Below are 23,763 nucleotides of genomic sequence, written 5' to 3'. Positions count from 1 at the left end.
CTCGAGATTGAGTCATATTGTTTTAAAAAGGTAGAATTCTACCTAATTAGATATAAAATGTTTATTGAATACACGTGTCATTTGAAATTGCGACGTGTGCCTAAATATTGGGATATATTCAATTGATTATCATAGGGTGTAGTTGAACCTAAATGTATCTATCATATTTTTTTAATTTCTCGAATTGAAAAAGCAGTAGCAAGTTCTTTGATTGGTTACATTAGGTGGAAATTCTTACGCAAACATTTTTATTCATGGCTTTTCTAAAATTTCTACGGCTGGATGCAATTCATTTATGTTATATTAAAAAAAATCATCTAAAAATGTTTGAAATCTTGAAAGTAATTAGAACTTCTATAAATATATGATACAAAATGGTTAACATGTATATAGTCCATGAGGTACGAATTGATAGATGAATTTGACCAATAGGGAACGAAATGGTTTTTATCGTGGGTACGTTTACGAAAAGGTATATGTTGGGTACGAAATGGAAATTTTGGGTACAAAATGGCAGAGTTACGAAATGGTTAAGGTACGAAATGGCTTGCTACCCATGTACCAGGGGTAGTCTGTGTTTACCTTTATACATTAAGATATATCCCCCATCCCTTGAGATTGGATTGCTAGTATAGGTCATAAGATGGCTAGAACTCCATCTTTTCCCCAAACAAAAACAAGACTACTGAAATTTAGAGAAATCATTTTTTTTTGTCATTTTTTTTTAATTGCATGAGATACAAAAAGCTGATGGATGAAAAATCTAATAATAATGGTCAATAGCTATTTACAATATACAGGAATAAAACTTACAGCAAAATGTAAATAAATCTTTCCAAATTATAAATTCAAATATCAAAAGCAAATTAATTTATCACTTGCTTGAAAGCCCACAGTAAAAAAAGCAAAAATAACGAAACAACCATAAAATATATTTCTAACACAATGAATTTATGTACTTGTACAAAATTGAAAGAAATTACAGCAAAGAAGAGCCATGACTTTAAAAAAAATACTTGCTTTATTTTTATGATGAAAAATGGTGAAGGTTAGCATCCAAGTTATTTTCTATTTCTTTATAGTGTATTTGACTTCGTTTACACAGTATTTAACCATTTAATATAAAGTATAATCTAAAATGTAAAACTGTATGAAGACAAATAAACAGCATTGCCAGGAAAGCATGATTTGCCTGTCTATAAATCAGTGAGATTGTACATTTGACATAATATAGTTAAAATGATGACAGAATTAAGAAAGTATGTATTAAATACTGCATACTGATGATTTGCTTCCCAAAACCATCAGTGAAAATAAATAAGGCAATAAATACAGCATTTATGTATATTGTTTTTTTCTTTCTAAACCTGGTTTTTAACAACAATCAAACAGTACATCTTATGTATAAACAAATATGTTATTAGTTTTTATGCAACGATATACTGTACTTTAAAAGAATCAATAAAAAATCAAATAAAAAATAATCTTTCAAAATATTAAATTGTTCAAAAAAATGCACATGTTGAAATGTCTCACCTTTTTTACTTATCATTAATTTCATGTTGAAATCCTGTAATGTGAACATGGTGAAGGTTTACTACAAGTATCACATAAAATTAATCTTATCAATGTTCTATGAAACTGAGGTCAAATAAACTGTGCCAGACAGACATGTGCACCTGACAACCATTCCATACACCAAATACAGAAGTTCTATCGCTAATAGAGAGAAACAGATCAAACAACAAAATCTTAACATTGACCAATGAACCTTAAAAATGAGATCAAGGTCATATGAACCCTGCCATACAGACATGAACAGTACCCTATAATCATTCCATACACCAAATAGAATTGACCTTTTGCTTACAATATCTGAGAAATAGACTAAACTAGAAAAACTAAACCTTGAAAATGAGGGCAAGGTCAGATGACAACTGCCAGTTGGACCTATTAATCATTAGACATCAAATATAGTAGACTTATTGCTTACAGTATCTGAAGTATGGACTTGATCATGAAATTCATTTCAAGTAGTCACTGATACAAACATTTAGGTCAAGGACAATGGACATATGACACATAGAAACTTCATAACAGAAGGCATCTATATAGAAGGTATGAAGCATCAAGTACTTCTCCCTTCTGAAATATTAAGCTTTTAAGTAATTAGTAACTGCCGCCAATGCTGCAGGATCACTATCCCTATGTCTCCCTTAATGAAGTCAGAAAATTTTCTACTTTAATATGCATGGATCTTCACCGGCTGATTATATCTAACCCATGTCATTATGCTATATTAAAGTGCTTTAGTTATTGAGATATAAACCAATATTAGCAATAAAATAATCTGCAGGGTTCAGTTTGATATGACCTCAGAGGTCAAACCCTGAACAGTTGGGGCATGTATTGACACAACATTCAAACTTGATAAAGCTCTGAATTTGGATTGTCATTGAATATTTGACACAGCATAGGTTTCTAACACAAAATAAATGTGCTCTTAGAACTAAAACTTAGGAAATTAAACATTTACTTATTATGGTCAAATACAATTTCATAGAGATCCATAGACTCATACTAAAGCTATTGTCTGGAAACCAAATGTCTTCAGAAGATGACCACAACGCCATCAACACTGACAAAGTCATAACATTATACGACCACAAAAAATTTGCGGTTAAATAAAAAGTTCATACAAGATACCATAAAGATCATTCATTCCAAGTTTGGTTGAATTTGGTTCAGTATAGTTTCAGATAAGATCTTTGAAAAAGTTATGATGACAAAAGTCAATGATGTCAATAGCTCACATGGTCTTTTAGGCCAGGTGAGCAAATAAAAGACTAACTCTTCCTGTTAAAAATGTGTTTTATAATCTTATTTCAGCGTTATGCTGATATCTGTTATGATTCCTGATCCATAACACTTGTATATATGTGATGTAAGCACATTATTGAATCATATGTCAACAAACATCCATAAAAATAAGTTACTAAATACAGTAATAGAGTTAAGTCATTAAAGGATCTCAATATCAAACTTTTGTTATTGGTTCATTCTGCTTTTGCACATCTTTTAATTCAATGTTATCTTTTTGCGATACTGTCTTCTTTTTACCATCCTTCTCTGAAAATAAAAAAATAAAACAAAATTAATTTCAAAGCACTTAGGTTGTCCAAGCATAAATATCAATAACTTAAAAACATATACATTGCTGATATTTCTGATCCTTTAGAATTACACAAACATTGTTTTCAACTGTACATGCAAATTCTATCTATGTATGATACAATTTCACTTATATCAATTAACTTAAATTGAACTTTGATATCTCTAGATCTTTAATACTTCTATCTTAATAGACAATCTGTTCTTTTTTTATCTGAGCAAGTTCTAAAAAATAATACATGTTCTGTTAACATTATGAGATAGATTTAGTAGAAACAAAAATTCACATGTTATATTGCTTCACATATATATATATATAAATATATTGGAGTTTGCCCGACAGATCCTGACAGGTATATATAATTTTAACTTATTTAAACTGTTGACCCTGCTGTCCAAATAAAAGTTAAACTGTTAAATAGTATTTAAAGGGGCACTAGCTACGAGATATATAAAAAAATTTAAAATATGTTTTTTTTTGTTCAATCATTAATGAAAGTGAAATAGTGAAATACTAATTCACTTTGAGCAGCTTGCATGGTTCAATTTTGTCAAATTAAGCTAAAATAAATTGATTCGCTGAGCGCAGCTGGATATGACCGCAGATGTCCAACCCTGGAAAGTTTGAATTTATAGTAAATTTTTTGCTTTTGTGCAATACACTATGCTGTTGCCAATTGACCCCCTCCCCCCCTAAATAAAATTGACCCCATTTTTTGGCTTTTGTGCAATACACTATCCTGTTGAATATTAACCCCCCAAAAAAATTTATTTGAAGAAATTTTCTTTTTAATTTCTGAAATCTGATATGAGAAAAAATAGTCCCCCCACAAATTCTTATTTACCTACACCCCCCCCCCCCCCACAATTTAGTTTCACCTCCCCCTTTCCCTTATTCCAAAAAAATATCATTCCATCAAGATATAGTCATAATCTCAATTCAAATTTTAATAAAATTTGCAACCATAATTACCCTTTGAAATACATCATACAAGTCTTAGAATATAAAATGACATACATAGTCATGGATTAAATTAATATTAATAAATAGTAACTTTTAAAAAAAAATTGACAGCTAATCACCTCAAGACAATCATCATTTCTTAATACATAATTTACAAGCAGTGTAAGGGAGGTATTGAACATTGTTGTTTTAAATTGGGATTGGATTACCTCCCTTAGACTGCTTTAAATTGTCTTAATTGTCCTTTAACCAGAAAAAAACTTGTTTTCCCCCCTTTTTTTGCCTCTAATTCCTAAATGGTTTGAGCCCTAACCCCCCATAGTCAATCCTAACCATCCCTTTGTTGTATGGAAACTTATAATTTCAGAGAGATTCATACACTTTAACAAGTTATTTTCTGGAAACTACAAAAATGCTTATTTGGGCCCCTTTTTTTGCCCCTAATTCCTAAACAGTTGGGACCATAACCCCCAAAATCAATCCCAACCTTCCTTTAGTGGTTATAAACCTTATGGTAAAATTTTATTGATTTCTATTTACTTATACTTAAGTTATCATATGGAAACCATCTGTCTTCGGACGACGCTGATGATGACGACGACCTAATCACAAACTAATACATTTTAAGTAAGCAAAAATCAAAAGACCATGACTGAGTGGTCGAGGCCAAATAATCTCCATTACATGAGAATGAGATGTGCCAATACTAATATAACTGCATACCAATATCGTTGACCTATTAAATATATATTAAAGTTTAATACTGGTTACAAATTTTTATTTTTCATGTTAAGCCTCAGGCATGTATTTTGAATTTAATTGCGATCACACGTTTACACGCACTTCAACATGAAACTTTGTGTGATCAAATAATTTTGTTTTTTAATTTTTGATCTTCTAACCAAAATTACAGGATCTTGATTGGACTTTTGACAAACTTTTTAAACAGAAATGGTCCTTTCAAGGACAGAGGTAAAAATTCTAAACTTGCAATAGATTGCCAGGCATAAAAGCATAATTTATCAAATGAGGAGCCTGTTCTAATTAGTAACTTTTACTTACTGTGAAGTCTTTGATATCCACAAAAGATCAGCATTCCAAAGAAAAGAATAAGGGAACCAACCACAGCTACTACTATCAACTTTATATCGTAAGACTTCTTCCTTGCTGAAAGTACAATGAAGCATAAAAATAAAAGTTCAGAAATGACGCAGTCTCAATCTACATTAATCTCCTCACTAGTTTTACACTAATTTCAGATTTGATTATATAATTAAATATAAAAACAATAAGAAATTTTAAGACATATGATTGGAATAATTTTTTGAAGATTAAATCATTTCTGTATGAACCACTTTTAAAAATAACTATTCCAATTGCAAGATGTTTTCATAAATAAAATGTCATTCTTCTTCAAGTCTTAGTTGCTTCAATCAGTGTTAGTGAATGTTGCATAAAAACACAGATATAAAAGGGGTATGTTATGCATGCACATTCCTTACTACATGTATCTAAGACATATTTACTTCAATAACATAATTCATCTATAATAGTCTAGTTATTGACCTAATGCAAAACTCAACACCATACATTCATTAATTTAAAGGTATATATCTATGTGAACATTTTTGCATGCATTACTCCAAATCCAGCCTATAAACTGTAAGCAAAGCAGAACTCAAGAATTCACATTCTCCACATACATGCACTTACTCTAAATATTCAGGAATCTTAAAAGTTGTGAAGATTTTCTAAAAATTGATTAGGAATTACAAATTACCATTATATACATGAACTATTACTAAACAAAGTTGCTGAAAAACAGCATAGATTTAATAAACAAACAGTTTCCATTTTCCCCATTTCCATTCTCAATTTTATTATTAATTAGATTAAGGAAGAACCAGTTTCTTTTCAAAATCTCCCCTAAGGACTAACTACATGGAGATCTCTGACGGCACATAAGAGGTGAAAGTGTGTTTAAAAACGTATGATTAACAACAAGTTACAACAGAGTTTATTCCATTTTGATTTTATTTTCATAGTTTTTTATATGACTTTGATTTTGAACAAATCGGCATATTCATGATATCACCTGCAGAAAAGTGAATTTCACAGCTCTAAACATCGCATTCTTCTACAGGTATAATTATGGTAAATTGTTTGATGAAAAATTGTTTTGGTAAATAAATGTCATTAAGTACGTTTGTTCTTCTCAACACGGAACATGCACACACTGAAATGTCTCACCTGGTTTACTTTTCATGATGAAATTTATGTTGAATTTCTGACATCTGATTGTTTTAATCTATATTAGAATCACATAAACTTAACTACTTCAATCACCATGTAAATGAGGTCAAAGCCAGGAGAACCCCATAAGACAGACATTTACACCATACAATCATATAAATACAATACACAAATGTATTTAGCCTTTTGCATATAGCATCTAAGAATACAAGCCTAATTCCAAAAACTAAACACTGAATAAATTGTTGACATAGAGATATGTCTTGCCTTTTTTTTGTTATTTTAAAAGTAAAATGCAAATGTTGAAATAAAAATAGCAGTACTTTTACCTGTAAGTTATGCAAAATATTCAGTCAATGAGTGAAGACTGAATTCCAAGGTACAGGGCCAAACAATCTCCATGGAAATGAGACGTGCCAATGCTAATACATATGCATACCAAATATCATTGACCTACCACTAGAGGCTTCCAATAAACTGACCTAATCACAAACTAATACATGTAAACTAAGCAAAAGTTTCAAAGTCAATAGACCATGACTGAGAGGGCGGGGGCAAATAATCTTCATGCAAATGAGATGTGACAATGCTAAGACAACTGCATACCAAATATCATTGACCTATCACTAGTGGTTCCCCATAAACTGACCTTATCACAAACTAATACATTGTTAACACCGTACCTGCTGATGTGGCTGACGCCGAAAACAGCAAACCTATGTCTTGCTTTTTAACTCCGTTAAGGGAAAACAACAATTAAGCATAAAAATAAGGTCAAGGTCAGATAAACACTGCCAGACAACATGTACACCATGTTATCATTCCATACACCAAATATAGATGAATGATTGCTAGCTTGCACTATCTAAGAAACAGATCTAGAGTTTATCATGAAACTTAACCTTGTCAAATGAACCATGAAAAAGAGGTTAAGATCAGATGAACCAGGCCTGCAAGACAGACATGTTCACCACACACGTCATTCCATTACCAAATATAGTGGCCCTATTGAAAAACTTGACATTGTTCAATGAACCAGTAATAAAATGCTCCGCAGGGCGCAGCTTGATACGACCGCAGAGGTCGAACCCTGAACAGTTGGGGCAAGTATGGACACAACATTCAAGCTTGATACAGCTCTGAATTTGGATTGTGATTAAATATTTGACACAGCATAGGTTTCTGACACAGAATGAATGTGGTCTAAGAACTTAAAAATTTTAAATTGGACATTCAACTATTATGGTCCAATATCCAAAATCTAAATACATGGTTAGATTCAGCATATCAAAGAACCCCAAGAATTCAATTTTTGATGAAATCAAACAAAGTTTAATTTTGGACCCTTTTGACCTCAATGTGGACAAAGTTGATAATGGGGCCCAAAAATCAAAAATCTAAATACATGGTTAGATTCAGCATATCAAAGAACCCCATATATTCATTTTTTGTTGAAATCAAACAAAGTTTAATTTTGGACCCCAACTTGGACCAACTTGAAAACTGGGCCCATAATCAAAAATCTAAATACATGTTTAGATTCAGCATATCAAAGAATCCTAAGAATTCAATTTTTGTTAAAAACAAACAAAGTTTAATTTTGGACCCTTTGGACCTTAATGTAGACCAATTTGAAAACAGAACAAAAATTAAGAATATAAATACACGGTTAGATTCCGCATATCAAAGAACCCCAATAATTCAATTTTTGATGAAATCAAACAAAGTTTAATTTTGGACCCTTTGGACTTCAATGTGGACCAATTTAAAAACGGGGCCCAAAATCCAAAAACTTAATACACGGTTAGAATCAGCATAATAAAGAACCCCAAGAATTCAAGAATAAAACCCCATTGAAATTGGTCAAGAAATAAGCAATTTATACGAAGTATCTTCTTTTGTACAATACTGTGCAATTGAATATTCCTTGCTATTGCGCAATACTGTACAATTGACAATTTCTTGCTATTGCGCAATATTGTGCTATTGGATATTTCTTGCTATTGCACAATACTGTGCAATTGAAGATTTCTTGCTATTGCGCAATACTGTGCAATTGAAGATTTCTTGCTATTGTGCAATACTGTGCAATTGAAAATTTCTTGCTATTGCACAATACTTATTTTATAATAATTTACACATCCTGTTTGGTGTGTATCTCCTACCATATCGTTATTATTTGCTTTTAAATATAAAACAGAAATAACCAACTTAAAATGGAAAATTTTAAAAGAAAAAAAAAAGGACAAAAAAAAAAATCCCCCCCCCCCCCAAATTTTTTGAACCCCCTTATGAATCATCACCCCCAAACTCAATCCCAGCCTTCCCTTTGTGGTATGGTACCTTGCAGTACAATTTCAGAGAGATCCATACACTTGAACACAAGTTATTGTCTGGAAACTAGAAAAATGCTTATTTTTGGCCCCTTATTCCTAAACATTTTGGGCAATTACCCCCAAAATCAATCCCAGCATTCCCTGTGTGATATGGAACCTTGTGGTACAATTTCAGAGAGATCCATACACTTGAACACAAGTTATTGTCTGGAAACTAGAAAAATGCTTATTTTTGGCCCCTTTTTGGCCCCTTATTCCTAAACGTTTAGGGCAATTACCCCCAAACTCAATTCCAGCTTTCCCTTTGTGATATGGAACCTTGTAGTACAATTTCAGATAGATCCATACACTTACACACAAGTTATTGTCATGAAACTAAAAAAATGCTTGTTTTTTGCCCCTTTTTTGGCCCCTAATTCCTAATATTTTGAGGCAATTACCCCCAAAATTAATCCCAGCATTCCCTGTGTGATATGGAACCTTGTGGTACAATGTCAGAGAGATCCATACACTAACACACAAGTTACGTCTGGAAGTTACAAAAATGAAAAAAATTGCCCCCACAACTTCTTTTTTACCCCCTTCCCCCCTTCCCCCCTAAATTTTTTTTCACCTCCCCCCCCCCTTTTCCAAAAATAATTCTTTCCCTCAAGATATGGTCATAATCTCAATTCAAATTTCCAATGGAGTTTGCAACCATAATTACCTATTTAAATACATCATAAAAAACTTAAAACAGTAAAAAAAATCCCACCCCCCAATTTTTTGAACCCCCTTCTGATTCATCACCCCCAATCCCAGCCTTTCCTTTGTGGTATGGTACCTTGCAGTACAATTTCAGAGAGATCCATACACTTGAACACAAGTTATTGTCTGAAAACTAGAAAAATGCTTATTTTTTTGCCCCTTTTTGGCCCCAAATATCTAAACGTTTAGGGCAATTACCCCCAAACTCAATTCCAGCTTTCCCTTTGTGATATGGAACCTTGTAGTACAATTTCATAAGGATCCATACACTTACACACAAGTTATTGTCCTGAAACTAGAAAAATGCTTGTTTTTTGCCCCTTTTTGGCCCCTAATTCCTAAAACTTTGAGGCAATTACTCCCAAAATCAATCCCAGCCTTCCCTTTGTCGTATGGTACCTTGCAGTACAATTTCAGAGAGATCCATACACTTGAACACAAGTAATTGTCTGGAAACTAGAAAAATGCTTATTTTTGGCCCCTTTTTGACCCCTTATTCCTAAACTTTTTGGGCAATTACCCCCAAACTCAATGTCAGCTTTCCCTTTGTGTGTAGTACAATTTTAGAAAAATCCATACATTTACACACAAGTCATGAAACTAGAAAAATGCTTGTTTTTTGCCTCTTTTTTTGGCCCCTAATTCCTAAAATTTTGAGGCAATTACCCCCAAAATAAATCCCAGCATTCCCTTTGTAATGTAGAACCTTGTGGTACAATGTCAGAGAAATCCATACACTAACACACAAGTTATTGTCTTGAAGTTACAAAAATGCTTATTTTTGGCCCCTAATTCCTTAACTGTTGGTACTATAACCCCAAAAATCTATCCCCACCTTACTTTTGTGGTATTGAACCTTAAGGTAAAATTTCATAGGGATCCATTCACTTAAACTAAAGTTATTGTGCGAAAACCAATGTGTCTTTGGACGACGACGACGAAGACGACGCCAACATCATACCAATATATGACCGAAAAAATATTTAAATTAAGCCTTTTGCTTATAGTATCTGAGAAACCAACCAATACAATGTACATATATGAAAAACAAAAAGATTTAACAGACAGATAGTTACTTTGCTCGTCAGGCTTGGTTTTTTCAGTCAGAAGATTACTTTCACAAATCAACCTGCTTCCATTTCCTTCCAAAGTCAATAATCTAAGATGATAAGATGTTCCCAGCTTTAAATCAGGAATGGAAACATTAACTTTCTGGTTGAAATGTTCTGTTGTATTGTAAGCTGACATCCAATCAGATGACTCATCCACACGATACTGCAAAATAGTGATCATGTGATGCCCTCTGTCTATACCTGAATCCCACATGACTGTAATACTGGTTTTTGATGAACCAGCAACAGTGAAGTTGTCAGAACAGACAGGGTCTGAAAAACATAAACCTATGTACATGAATTGTTTGCTTCATATTGTTATTCATTTAGCATTATATTTTACTATGTAGAAAAGATGACATTTCAATTTTATATACAACTGAATGTGAATGGCCAATAACCTGAAAAAAATAAATTTCGATAAGTTCATTTATCTATGGGCTTTTTATCAGTGGCAAATATTCTTCTTTTTACACCACAAACAATATTTCATTTGTGCCAAAAATTCTTTCATTTAAACACAAACCATATTTCATTTGCTCTAATTGTACAGGTAAATAGTAAACCTCACCTGCATATTAAATCTCCGTTAGTTTTAGCTCAAACACAAAAAAAAAATCCTCATTTTAGGGCAATCACTCCTAAAAAGAGTGACAGTCTACTAACTATATCAACTAAATTTGACTTGTTATTTAGTAGATATTGCCTTGCTGATTGTTTTTGTGATTTAAGGTGTCTATTTATCTATTACAATTTTTATTATATAAGACAAAACATAAAGAAATGGTAATAACTCCAATAAGGAGTCGTTGGACAATTTCCTCCAAATTGTCTTAATTGTAGATCTTGTCTTGCTGATCATTTTTGCTTATCTAAGTTTCTATCTATCTATCTATTATATTTTTTATAAATAATGCAAAAATGCAAACAATTGGTAAAAATCGTCATCAAATGTTTCTCTCTATCTATCATAGTTTTCACGATAATAGGCAATAAACTGCTTCGCTGAGCGCAGCTGGATACGCCCGCAGAGGTCCAACCCTGAACAGTTGGGGCAAAAATGGACACAATATTCAAGCTTGATACAGGTCTGAATTTGGATTGTAATTAAATATTTGACATTAAAGGTTTCTGAATAAATGTAGTCAAAGAACTTGAAATTGGTTATATGAATTGAATTTATATTCAATTAAAGATTTCTTGCTGTTGTGCAATACACTGTGCCGTTGCGCAATACTTAGTAAATCTGTTGTCAGACTATAAACAAATAAAGTTCAATTAATTCTCAATGTCATATTAGAAATTTATGAAAATGTAAAGGGAGCTTACATCAATAGATATAAATAATTCACCAAAGTTTCATGAGAATTGCCGACAGCATTTTTGAGTTATTGTCCGAAAACTGGAAAATCCCCCCCCCCCCCCTTTTTTAATGAATAAAACCCCATAACTCAGAAATGATAAATGAAAAGTTTATAAATTATAAATGGAGCTTACATCAATAGATATATAAACAATTCACCAAAGTTTCATAAGAACTGCTGAAAGCATTTTTGATTTTTTGTCCGAAAACTGGAAAATCACCCTTTTTTTTATGAATAAAACCCTGTAACTCGGAAATGTCAAATCTAAAATATATAAAAATCGAAAGGGAGCTCATGTCAATAGATATAAACAATTCACCACAATTTCTTGCAAGTTGGGGAAAGCATTCTCGAGTTATTGTCCGAAAACTGGAAAATCACCCTTTTTTTAATGAATAAAACCTCACAACTCGAAAACATAAAATCTAAAATTTATAAAAATCTACAGGGAGCTCATGTCAATAGATATAAACAATTCACCACAATTTCTTGCAAGTTGGTGAAAGCATTCTTGAGTTATTGTCCGAAAACTGGAAAATCCCCCTTTTTTTAATGAATAAAACCCCATAACTCGTAAACGTAAAATCTAAAATTTATAAAAAATGAAAGGGAGCTCACGTCAATAGATATAAACAATTCACCAAAGTTCTATGCAAATTGGTTAAATAGTTTTTGAGTTAATGTCCGACATGTTGACGACGGAGGGACAGACGGACAGATAGACGGACAGACGGACAACGGTATACCATAATACGTCCCGTAAACGGACGTATAAAAATGAGAAAAAAATGGTAAAATTTGTCATTTCAGGGCAATAACTCCTATAAGAAGTTGTCTACCAGTTTTGAAATATATGGACAATTTGTAGAGCTTAACATTTTAACATTTTTGGCCCGTCAGATTTTCTCTATTTATAACGGTTTCTAAAATAAGACATTTTTGGGGCCCTTTACAAGGCTCTGTGTTGACTATAATACTTTGACCTGTAAAGGTTTACTTTTTACAAATTGTGACTTGGATGGAGAGTTGTCTCATGGTACTCATAAAACATCTTCAGACAAATTGAATTTATAACATGTTGTTTTCATTTTTTTCAAGTAATACGTTGCAAATTTGAATTCAAAATTCTTTACATGCATGATTACATAGGATAGACATCTATGGGAGGTTCAGAAACACTAGACAATTTTATCATAAAATCTTTCAGTAATTTAGCAGGTACTGATAAATATTGTTGACTAAATAATTATAAAAAAATTCTCACCAACATATTCTGCAAGTTTTTTTGTTACTACAGGAAAACCAGTTCCCTTTTGAAAAGTCCAATAACTATTCCATTCCTCAAAACTTAGATTTGATATACGGATGCTAGTCTCATTTTCAAGATAGACGTTTCTTCGAAACTTTGATCTGACTTTTCCATTGAAGGCAACTATATCAATGTTTCCATCTGTATTTGTGGTTGTCCATTTTGATGTGCCCATTTCATTTTTGTCTGGTTTTACATCAATTCTCATACTGTTTGAATCTTCCAAGGACACCTATACTTTAAAGAAAAAAGGAAAACAATTGAGTTCATTTGTGTTTTTAAAGAGATCCTAACTCATCTTCCTTAACAACAGTACTGTATCATATGGCTACAATCCTACATACTTCATTCATATGATGTGTAACACGTGACTTTGGCCCTTTTGATCTAATTACTTCCCTTTGCTGAAGATTGGAAATATAAATTATATCAAATTTGCGGGTCATCCAGTCCTATTTCGTCTTGGATCTCACACTAATGTGTCTTTAAATACTTTCTTTGGAACTTTATTACTTATTACTTTTAGAAATGGTGAGTCTCAATAGATTTTGATGAGTCCAGGATGCATGTAATTTTTTGTGTCTTAATATGATGAAATAAAACTAAAATGACGCGTGTTGGATAGGTAGTTTTTATTATATCAATAAAAGTTATGATCTCTTAAGTTATTGTTCATTACAACCTATATAGACTGCCATTTCCTCTCTTTGTTTGGTTTAGTTGGTGTTCTTACTGAAGTTGTTCTGAAGATCTTTCTATGTCTATAAATTCTTGGTGTAGTGGGTTATTGACTCTTGGTCTTTTACTTGGTTCAGATGATTCAATGTCATCAGGTTCCCTTTTGAAGGACTTTAACTTTGACTGACTCTGACATTGTGATACTGATATCATTTTTTTGGACAAGCCAGTATTTATAAGAAATTGGGATTGCATGAACACAGACTTGTCAGTCACAGTTCATATTAATTATTATTATTAATCAATTTTAATTATATTTAATCATTGAGTTAATAATCACTTGATGTTCGCATCATGATAATTTTTATAATCTTTGATAAAAATAAGCAAATCTAAAGTGAACACCGTAACCGTAAATCATTTTTTAATTGGATTTGTTTCAATTTCAAAACATTTTTCACCTTTGTTTACGATCGCGATGTTCAACATGCACAGTACGAGTTCATTTGAAGACCAGTAAAATTATTCTTATCCGTAAAGTATTTAATCTACACTGTTCTACGATCTATTTTATGAATAGAAGCAACAGTTAGGGAACACTATATCATTTAATTTCAAGTTATCAAAATTTTTTACTTTCTTTTGTTTCAATCGATAAGTACGTGATGTTCAACACGTGGAAATATTCAAGCTTTTCAAATACTTGTAAAATTTTAAAAAATCGGTAACTATTACATATTTATTAATCAGTTTGAACAGAATTATTATATTTTAGGATGAAATACGTTTAATTATAAAAATAGTTATCAGTCAACAAAAAAATTTATCTACGCATTACTTCATTTTTCAACATCGACTTCCAGTTTAGTTTCCTGTCAAAACAGTGAAACATTGTCGACGATCATGAATCTTCTAGGCAAAACGATGTGTTTTATCAGGGGATATAACGAGGACGCGTCCCACGGACTCACAGGTTTCAATAAAATGCTCCGCCTTTGGCGCAGCTTGATACGACCGCAGAGGTCGAACCCTGAACAGTTGGGGCAAGTATGGACACAACATTCAAGCTTGATACAGCACTGAATTTGGATTGTAATTAAATATTTGACACAGCATAGGTTTCTGACACAGAATGAAAGTGGTCTAAGAACTTATAATTTTTTAATTTACCTATTCATACATGTGATGGACTGTGAAACTCAGATCAGGAGATTGGGAAATTTTGGTCAGGAGATTAGGACTCAGATCAGGAGGTTTTTAATCGACATAAATTTTGTCGTAAATGTAACAGTGTGCTGTAAAAATGGTCTTTTAAAGTGTGTTTTCTTCAACTTTCCATCCAATTTATTATGTTTATAGTACCCTTGTACTTATAAAGTTTCTCCATCTTTATATTCTACATGTTCAATCTAACCTTTTTTTTTCAGTATGTTCTTTGAATTTTTTACTTCATATTCTATAAAACAATCATTGCAACCAGAACATTTGTTTAACTATCTGCAAATAGCTTTTGTTTGCATACTCAGAAAATCATTCTAACTGTTTAACAGGGGTCATAGTTATTATATAAATTTCAATTTAAGCCTTGAAAGGAAGTATAGAATCCTCAAATAATTTTCAAATTATTATTTTTTTATTTGTCCTAAGACATTTAAAATCATTTATTTACCATCCTTTTATGATTATTTGTTCAATTTATATTTTAAAAATTTTCATTATTAAAAGGAAAGTAACTTAAAACAGGATAAATCAAGGGAAGTAACCCAATAAATACACAGTTTTTGTTACACAACGGCAGTTAGCCTGAGGTAAAAAATCGTTGATTACCAGTATGTTTGACACCCAAGCTGACAAGTGAAGCCATATAATTATGCATGTTAATTGATTTACAGGTAAAATATAACTTCAGGTAATGTGAGTTACACCAGATGCCTGAGATGATATGTTGGGCATATTTCCTCTTCAACGGGAGGTCGGGAGGAGACTCCTGAAAACAGGATTATTGTACTCCTGTCAGGAGGTTCACATGTATGCTATTCAAACCATATCATTATTATTTGCTTTTATATATTAATCAGAAATAACCAATTTAAAATGGAAAATTTTAAAGAAAAAAAAGGAAAAAAAAATCCCCCCCAAATTCTTTGAACCCCCTTATGATTCATCACCCCCACACTCAATCCCAGCTTTCCCTTTGTGGTATGGTACCTTGCAGTACAATTTTAGAGAGATCCATTCACTTGAACACAAGTTATTGTCTGGAAACTAGAAAAATGATTGTTTTTTGGTCCCTTTTTGGCCCCTAATTCCTAAACGTTTAGGGCAATTACCCCCAAACTCTAACCCTGCTTTCCCTTTGTGATATGGAACCTTGCAGTACAATTTCATAAAGATCCATACACTTACACACAAGTTATTGTCATGAAACTAGAAAAATGCTTGTTTTTTTGCCCTTTTATAGCCCCTAATTACTAAAATTTTGAGGGAATTACCCCCAAAATTAATCCCAGCCTTCCCTTTGTGGTATGGTATCTTGCAGTACAATTTCAGAGAGATCCATACACTTGAACACAAGTTATTGTCTGGAAACTAGAAAAATGCTTATTTTTTTCCCCTTTTTGGCCCCTTTTTCCTAAACTTTTTGGGAAATTACCCCCAAACTCAATTCCAGCTTTCCCTTTGTGATATGGAACCTTGCAGTACAATTTCATAAAGATCCATACTCTTACACACAAGTTATTGTCCTGAAACTAGAAAAATGCTTGTTTTTTTCCCCTTTTTGGCCCCTAATTCCTAAAACTTTGAGACAATTACTCGCAAAATCAATCCCAGCCTTCCCTTTGTCGTATGGTACCTTGCAGTACAATTTCAGAGAGATCCATACACTTGAACACAAGTTATTGTCTGGAAACTAGAAAAATGCTTATTTTGGCCCCTTTTTGACCCCTTATTCCTAAACTTTTTGGGCAATTACCCCCAAACTCAATTTCAGCTTTCCCTTTGTGTGTAGTATAATTTTAGAAAAATCCATACATTTACACACAAGTCATGAAACTAGAAAAATGCTTGTTTTTTGCCCCTAATTCCTAAAATTTTGAGGCAATTACCCCCAAAATAAATCCCAGCATTCCCTTTGTAATGTAGAACCTAGTGGTACAATGTCAGAGAAATCCATACACTAACACACAAGTTTTTGTCTTGAAGTTACAAAAATGCTTATTTTTGGCCCCTAATTCCTTAACTGTTGGTACTATAACCCCAATAAAATGCTCCGCAGGGCGCAGCTTGATACGACCGCAGAGGTCGAACCCTGAACAGTTGGGGCAAGTATGGACACAACATTCAAGCTTGATACAGCTCTGAATTTGGATTGTGATTAAATATTTGACACAGCATAGGTTTCTGACACAGAATGAATGTGGTCTAAGAACTTAAAAATTTTAAATTGGACATTCAACTATTATGGTCCAATATCCAAAATCTAAATACATGGTTAGATTCAGCATATCAAAGAACCCCAAGAATTCAATTTTTGATGAAATCAAACAAAGTTTAATTTTGGACCCTTTTGACCTCAATGTGGACAAAGTTGATAATGGGGCCCAAAAATCAAAAATCTAAATACATGGTTAGATTCAGCATATCAAAGAACCCCATATATTCAATTTTTGTTGAAATCAAACAAAGTTTAATTTTGGACCCCAACTTGGACCAACTTGAAAACTGGGCCCATAATCAAAAATCTAAATACATGTTGATTCAGCATATCAAAGAACCCTAAGAATTCAATTTTTGTTAAAATCAAACTAAGTTTAATTTTGGACCCTTTGGACCTTAATGTAGACCAATTTGAAAACGGAACCAAAAATTAAGAATCTAAATACACGGTTAGATTCCGCATATCAAAGAACCCCAATAATTCAATTTTTGATGAAATCAAACAAAGTTAAATTTTGGACCCTTTGGACCTCAATGTGGACCAATTTAAAAACGGGGCCTAAAATCAAAAAACTTAATATACGGTTAGATTCAGCATATTAAAGACCCCAAGAATTCAAGAATAAAACCCCATTGAAATTGATCAAGAAATAAGCAATTTATACGAAGTATCTTCTTTTGCACAATACTGTGCAATTGAATATTTCTTGCTATTGCGCAATACTGTACAATTGACAATTTCTTGCTATTGCGCAATATTGTGCTATTGAATATTTCTTGCTATTGCGCAATACTGTGCAATTGAAGATTTCTTGCTATTGCGCAATACTGTGCAATTGAAGATTTCTTGCTATTGTGCAATACTGTGCAATTGAAAATTTCTTGCTATTGCACAATACTTATTATATAATAATTTACACATCCTGTTTGGTGTGTATCTCCTACCATATCATTATAATTTGCTTTTAAATATAAATCAGAAATAACCAACTTAAAATGGAAAATTTTAAAAGAAAAAACTAGAGGCTCTAAAGAGCCTGTGTCGCTCACCTTGGTCTATGTGCATATTAAACAAAGGACACAGATGGATTCATGACAAAATTGTGTTTTGGTGATGGTGATGTGTTTGTAGATCTTACTTTACTGAACATTCTTGCTCCTTACTATTATCTCTATCTATAATGAACTTGGCCCGGTAGATACATGTACAGTGGAAAATACTTTGTTAAAATTTACAAAAATTTACAAAATTTATGAAAATTGTAAAAAATTGACTATAAAGGGCAATAACTCCTTAAGGGGTCAATTGACAATTTTGGTCATGTTGCCTTATTTGTAGATCTAACTTTGCTGTACATTATTGCTGTTTACAGTTTATCTCTATCTATAATAATATTCAAGATAATAACCAAAAGCTGCAAAATTTTCTTAAAATTACCAATTCAGGGGCAGCAACCCAACAATTTGTTGCCTGATTGGTCTGAAAATTTCAGGGCAGATAGATCTTGACCTAATGAACAATTTTACCCTCATGTCAGATTTGCTCTAAATGCTTTGGTTTCAGAGATATGAGCCAAAAACTGCATTTTACCCTATGTACTATTTTTTAGCCATGTCGGCCATCTTGGTTCGCTGGCGGGGTCATCGGACACATTATTTAAACTAGATACCCTAATGATGATTTTGGACAAGTTTGGTTAAATTTGTCTTAGTAGTTTCAGAGGAGAAGATTTTTGTAAAAAATTACAAAAATTTACGAAAAATGGTTAAAAATTGACTATAAAGGGCAATAACTCCTTAAGGGGTCAACTGACAATTTTGGTCAAGTTTACTTATTTGTAGATCTTACTTTGCTGAACATTATTGTTGTTTACAGTTTATCTCAATCTATAATAATATTCAAGATAATAACCAAAAACGGCAAAATTTCCTTAAAATTACCAATTCAGGGGCAGCAACCCAACAACAGGTTGCCTGATTGGTAAGAAAATTTCAGGGCAGATAGATCTTGACCTAATGAACAATTTTATACCATCAGATTTGCTCTGAATGCTTTGGTTTCAGAGATATGAGCCAAAAACTGCATTTTACCCTATGTACTATTTGTTAGCCATGTCGGCTACTTGGTTCACGGGCGGGGTCATCGGACACATTTTTTAAACAAGATACCCTAATGATGATTGTGGACAAGTTTGGTTAAATTTGTCTTAGTAGTTTCAGAGGAGAAGATTTTTGTAAAAGATTACAAAAATTTACGAAAAATGGTTAAAAATTGACTATAAAGGGCAATAACTCCTTAAGGGGTCAACTGACCATTTTGGTCAAGTTGACTTATTTGTAGATCTTACTTTGCTGAACATTATTGCTGTTTACAGTTTATCTCTATCTATAATAATATTCAAGATGATAACCAAAAACGGCAAAATTTCCTTAAAATTACCAATTCAGGGGCAGCAACCCAACAACAGGTTGTCCGATTCATCTGAAAATTTCAGGGCAGATAGATCTTGACCTAATAAACAATTTTACCCCATGTCAGATTTGCTCTAAATGCTTTGGTTTCAGAGATATAAGCCAAAATCTACATTTTACCCCTATGTTCTAATGATGATTGTGGCCAAGTTTGGTCAAATTTGGCCCAGTAGTTTCAGAGGAGAAGATTTTTGTAAAAGTTTACGGACGACGGACGCAGGACGACGGACGACGGACGCAAAGTGATGAGAAAAGCTCACTTGACCTTTCAGGTCAGGTGAGCTAAAAAAGGAAAAAAAGAAAGAAAACCCCCCCCCCCCCCCCCCCAATTCTTTGAACCCCCTTATGATTCATCACCCCCAAACTCAATCCCAGCCTTCCCTTTGTGGTATGGTACCTTGCAGTACAATTTCAGAGAGATCCATACACTTGAACACAAGTTATTGTCTGGAAACTAGAAAAATGCTTATTTTTGGCCCCTTTTTGGCCCCCAATTCCTTAACGTTTCAGGCAATTACCCCCAAACTCAATTCCAGCTTTCCCTTTGTGATATGGAACCTTGTAGTACAATTTCAGAAATATCCAAACACTTACACACAAGTTATTGTCATGAAACTAGAAAAATGCTTGTTTTTTGCCCCTTTTTTGGCCCATAATTCCTACAATTTTGAGGTAATTACCCCCAAAATCAATTACAGCCTTCCCTTTGTGATATGGAACCTTGTGGTACAATGTCAGAGAGATCCATACACTTACACACAAGTTATTGTCTGGAAGTTACAAAAATGCTTATTTTTGGCCCCTAATTCCTTAACTGTTGGTACCATAACCCCCAAAATCAATTCCAACCTTCCTTTCGTGGTATTGAACCTTATGGTAAAATTTCATGGAGATCCATTCACTTAAACTAAAGTTAGAGTGCGAAAACCAATGTGTCTTCGGACGACGACGACGACGACGACGCCAACGTCATACCAATATACGACCAAAAAATGTTTAATTTTTGCGGTCGTATAAAAATGCTTATTTTTGGCCCCTTTTTGTCTTCCAATTCCTAAACGTTTCGGCAATTACCCCCAAACTCAATTCCAGCTTTCCCTTTGTGATATGGAACCTTGTAGTACAATTTCAGAAAGATCCATACACTAACACACAAGTTATTGTCATGAAACTAGAAAAATGCTTGTTTTTTCCCCCTTTTTTGGCCCCTAATTCCTAAAATTTTGAGGCAATTACCCCCAAAATCAATCCCAGCATTCCTTTTGTGATATGGAACCTTGTGGTACAATGTCAGAGAGATCCATACACTAACACACAAGTTATGTCTGGAAGTTACAAAAATGCTTATTTTTGGCCCCTTTTTGGCCCCTAATTCCTTTACTGTTGGTACCATAACCCCCAAAATCAATCCCAACCTTCCTTTTGTGGTATTGAACCTTGTGGTAAAATTTCATAGAGATCCATTCACTTAAACTAAAGTAAGAGTGTGAAAACCAATGTGTCTTCGGACGACGACGACGCCAACGTCATTCCAATATACGACCACAAAAATTTTTTTGCGGTCGTATAAAAATCTATCCCCACCTTCCTTTTGTGGTATTGAACCTTAAGGTAAAATTTCATAGGGATCGATTCACTTAAACTAAAGTTATTGTGCGAAAACCAATGTGTCTTTGGACGACGACGACGAAGACGACGCCAACATCATACCAATATATGACCGAAAAAATATTTAAATTAAGCCTTTTGCTTATAGTATCTGAGAAACCAACCAATACAATGTACATATATGAAAAACAAAAAGATTTAACAGACAGATAGTTACTTTGCTCGTCAGGCTTGGTTTTTTCAGTCAGAAGATTACTTTCACAAATCAACCTGCTTCCATTTCCTTCCAAAGTCAATAATCTAAGATGATAAGATGTTCCCAGCTTTAAATCAGGAATGGAAACATTAACTTTCTGGTTGAAATGTTCTGTTGTATTGTAAGCTGACATCCAATCAGATGACTCATCCACACGATACTGCAAAATAGTGATCATGTGATGCCCTCTGTCTATACCTGAATCCCACATGACTGTAATACTGGTTTTTGATGAACCAGCAACAGTGAAGTTGTCAGAACAGACAGGGTCTGAAAAACATAAACCTATGTACATGAATTGTTTGCTTCATATTGTTATTCATTTAGCATTATATTTTACTATGTAGAAAAGATGACATTTCAATTTTATATACAACTGAATGTGAATGGCCAATAACCTGAAAAAAGTAAATTTCGATAAGTTCATTTATCTATGGGCTTTTTATCAGTGGCAAATATTCTTCTTTTTACACCACAAACAATATTTCATTTGTGCCAAAAATTCTTTCATTTAAACACAAACCATATTTCATTTGCTCTAATTGTACAGGTAAATAGTAAACCTCACCTGCATATTAAATCTCCGTTAGTTTTAGCTCAAACACAAAAAAAAAATCCTCATTTTAGGGCAATCACTCCTAAAAAGAGTGACAGTCTACTAACTATATCAACTAAATTTGACTTGTTATTTAGTAGATATTGCCTTGCTGATTGTTTTTGTGATTTAAGGTGTCTATTTATCTATTACAATTTTTATCATATAAGACAAAACATAAAGAAATGGTAATAACTCCAATAAGGAGTCGTTGGACAATTTCCTCCAAATTGTCTTAATTGTAGATCTTGTCTTGCTGATCATTTTTGCTTATCTAAGTTTCTATCTATCTATCTATTATATTTTTTATAAATAAGGCAAAAATGCAAACAATTGGTAAAAATCGTCATCAAATGTTTCTCTCTATCTATCATAGTTTTCACGATAATAGGCAATAAACTGCTTCGCTGAGCGCAGCTGGAATACGCCCGCAGAGGTCCAACCCTGAACAGTTGGGGCAAAAATGGACACAATATTCAAGCTTGATACAGGTCTGAATTTGGATTGTAATTAAATATTTGACATTAAAGGTTTCTGAATAAATGTAGTCAAAGAACTTGAAATTGGTTATATGAATTGAATTTATATTCAATTAAAGATTTCTTGCTGTTGTGCAATACACTGTGCCGTTGCGCAATACTTAGTAAATCTGTTGTCAGACTATAAACAAATAAAGTTCAATTAATTCTCAATGTCATATTAGAAATTTATGAAAATGTAAAGGGAGCTTACATCAATAGATATAAATAATTCACCAAAGTTTCATGAGAATTGCCGACAGCATTTTTGAGTTATTGTCCGAAAACTGGAAAATCCCCCCCCCCTTTTTTAATGAATAAAACCCCATAACTCAGAAATGATAAATGAAAAGTTTATAAAATTATAAATGGAGCTTACATCAATAGATATATAAACAATTCACCAAAGTTTCATAAGAACTGCTGAAAGCATTTTTGATTTTTTGTCCGAAAACTGGAAAATCACCCTTTTTTTTATGAATAAAACCCTGTAACTCGGAAACGTCAAATCTAAAATATATAAAAATCGAAAGGGAGCTCATGTCAATAGATATAAACAATTCACCACAATTTCTTGCAAGTTGGGGAAAGCATTCTCGAGTTATTGTCCGAAAACTGGAAAATCACCCTTTTTTTAATGAATAAAACCTCACAACTCGAAAACATAAAATCTAAAATTTATAAAAATCTACAGGGAGCTCATGTCAATAGATATAAACAATTCACCACAATTTCTTGCAAGTTGGTGAAAGCATTCTTGAGTTATTGTCCGAAAACTGGAAAATCCCCCTTTTTTTAATGAATAAAACCCCATAACTCGTAAACGTAAAATCTAAAATTTATAAAAAATGAAAGGGAGCTCACGTCAATAGATATAAACAATTCACCAAAGTTCTATGCAAATTGGTTAAATAGTTTTTGAGTTAATGTCCGACATGTTGA

At 32.8% G+C, this 23,763-nt stretch overlaps 1 protein-coding gene across 3 annotated transcripts in view; it reads right to left on the bottom strand.

The window, feature by feature from the left end:
• Positions 1-691: 691 nt before the first annotated feature.
• The window catches only part of LOC127701079 (uncharacterized), a 32,936-nt gene continuing 9,864 nt past the window's right edge, over positions 692-23,763 (bottom strand). Inside the window, exons 1-4 of one of the 3 annotated variants that reach the window (XM_052204878.1) lie at positions 13,212-13,474; positions 10,548-10,856; positions 5,198-5,302; positions 692-3,129 (exon numbers count right to left, since the gene is read on the bottom strand). In XM_052204878.1, the coding sequence (XP_052060838.1) occupies positions 3,038-3,129; positions 5,198-5,302; positions 10,548-10,856; positions 13,212-13,464 (759 nt within the window). In that variant the 5' untranslated portion in view covers positions 13,465-13,474 and the 3' untranslated portion in view covers positions 692-3,037. Of the gene's footprint in view, positions 3,130-5,197; positions 5,303-10,547; positions 10,857-13,211; positions 13,475-21,669; positions 21,979-23,763 lie in introns of those variants that run through there. The other 2 variants (XM_052204877.1, XM_052204876.1) reach the window with 2 other exon arrangements.

This window comes from Mytilus californianus, unplaced genomic scaffold (genome assembly GCF_021869535.1).
Source record: "Mytilus californianus isolate M0D057914Y unplaced genomic scaffold, xbMytCali1.0.p SCAF_5, whole genome shotgun sequence".
Classification (NCBI taxonomy): domain Eukaryota; kingdom Metazoa; phylum Mollusca; class Bivalvia; order Mytilida; family Mytilidae; genus Mytilus; species Mytilus californianus.
Note: the sequence above shows the minus strand (reverse complement) of the source record. Positions and strands in the feature narration are given on the sequence as shown.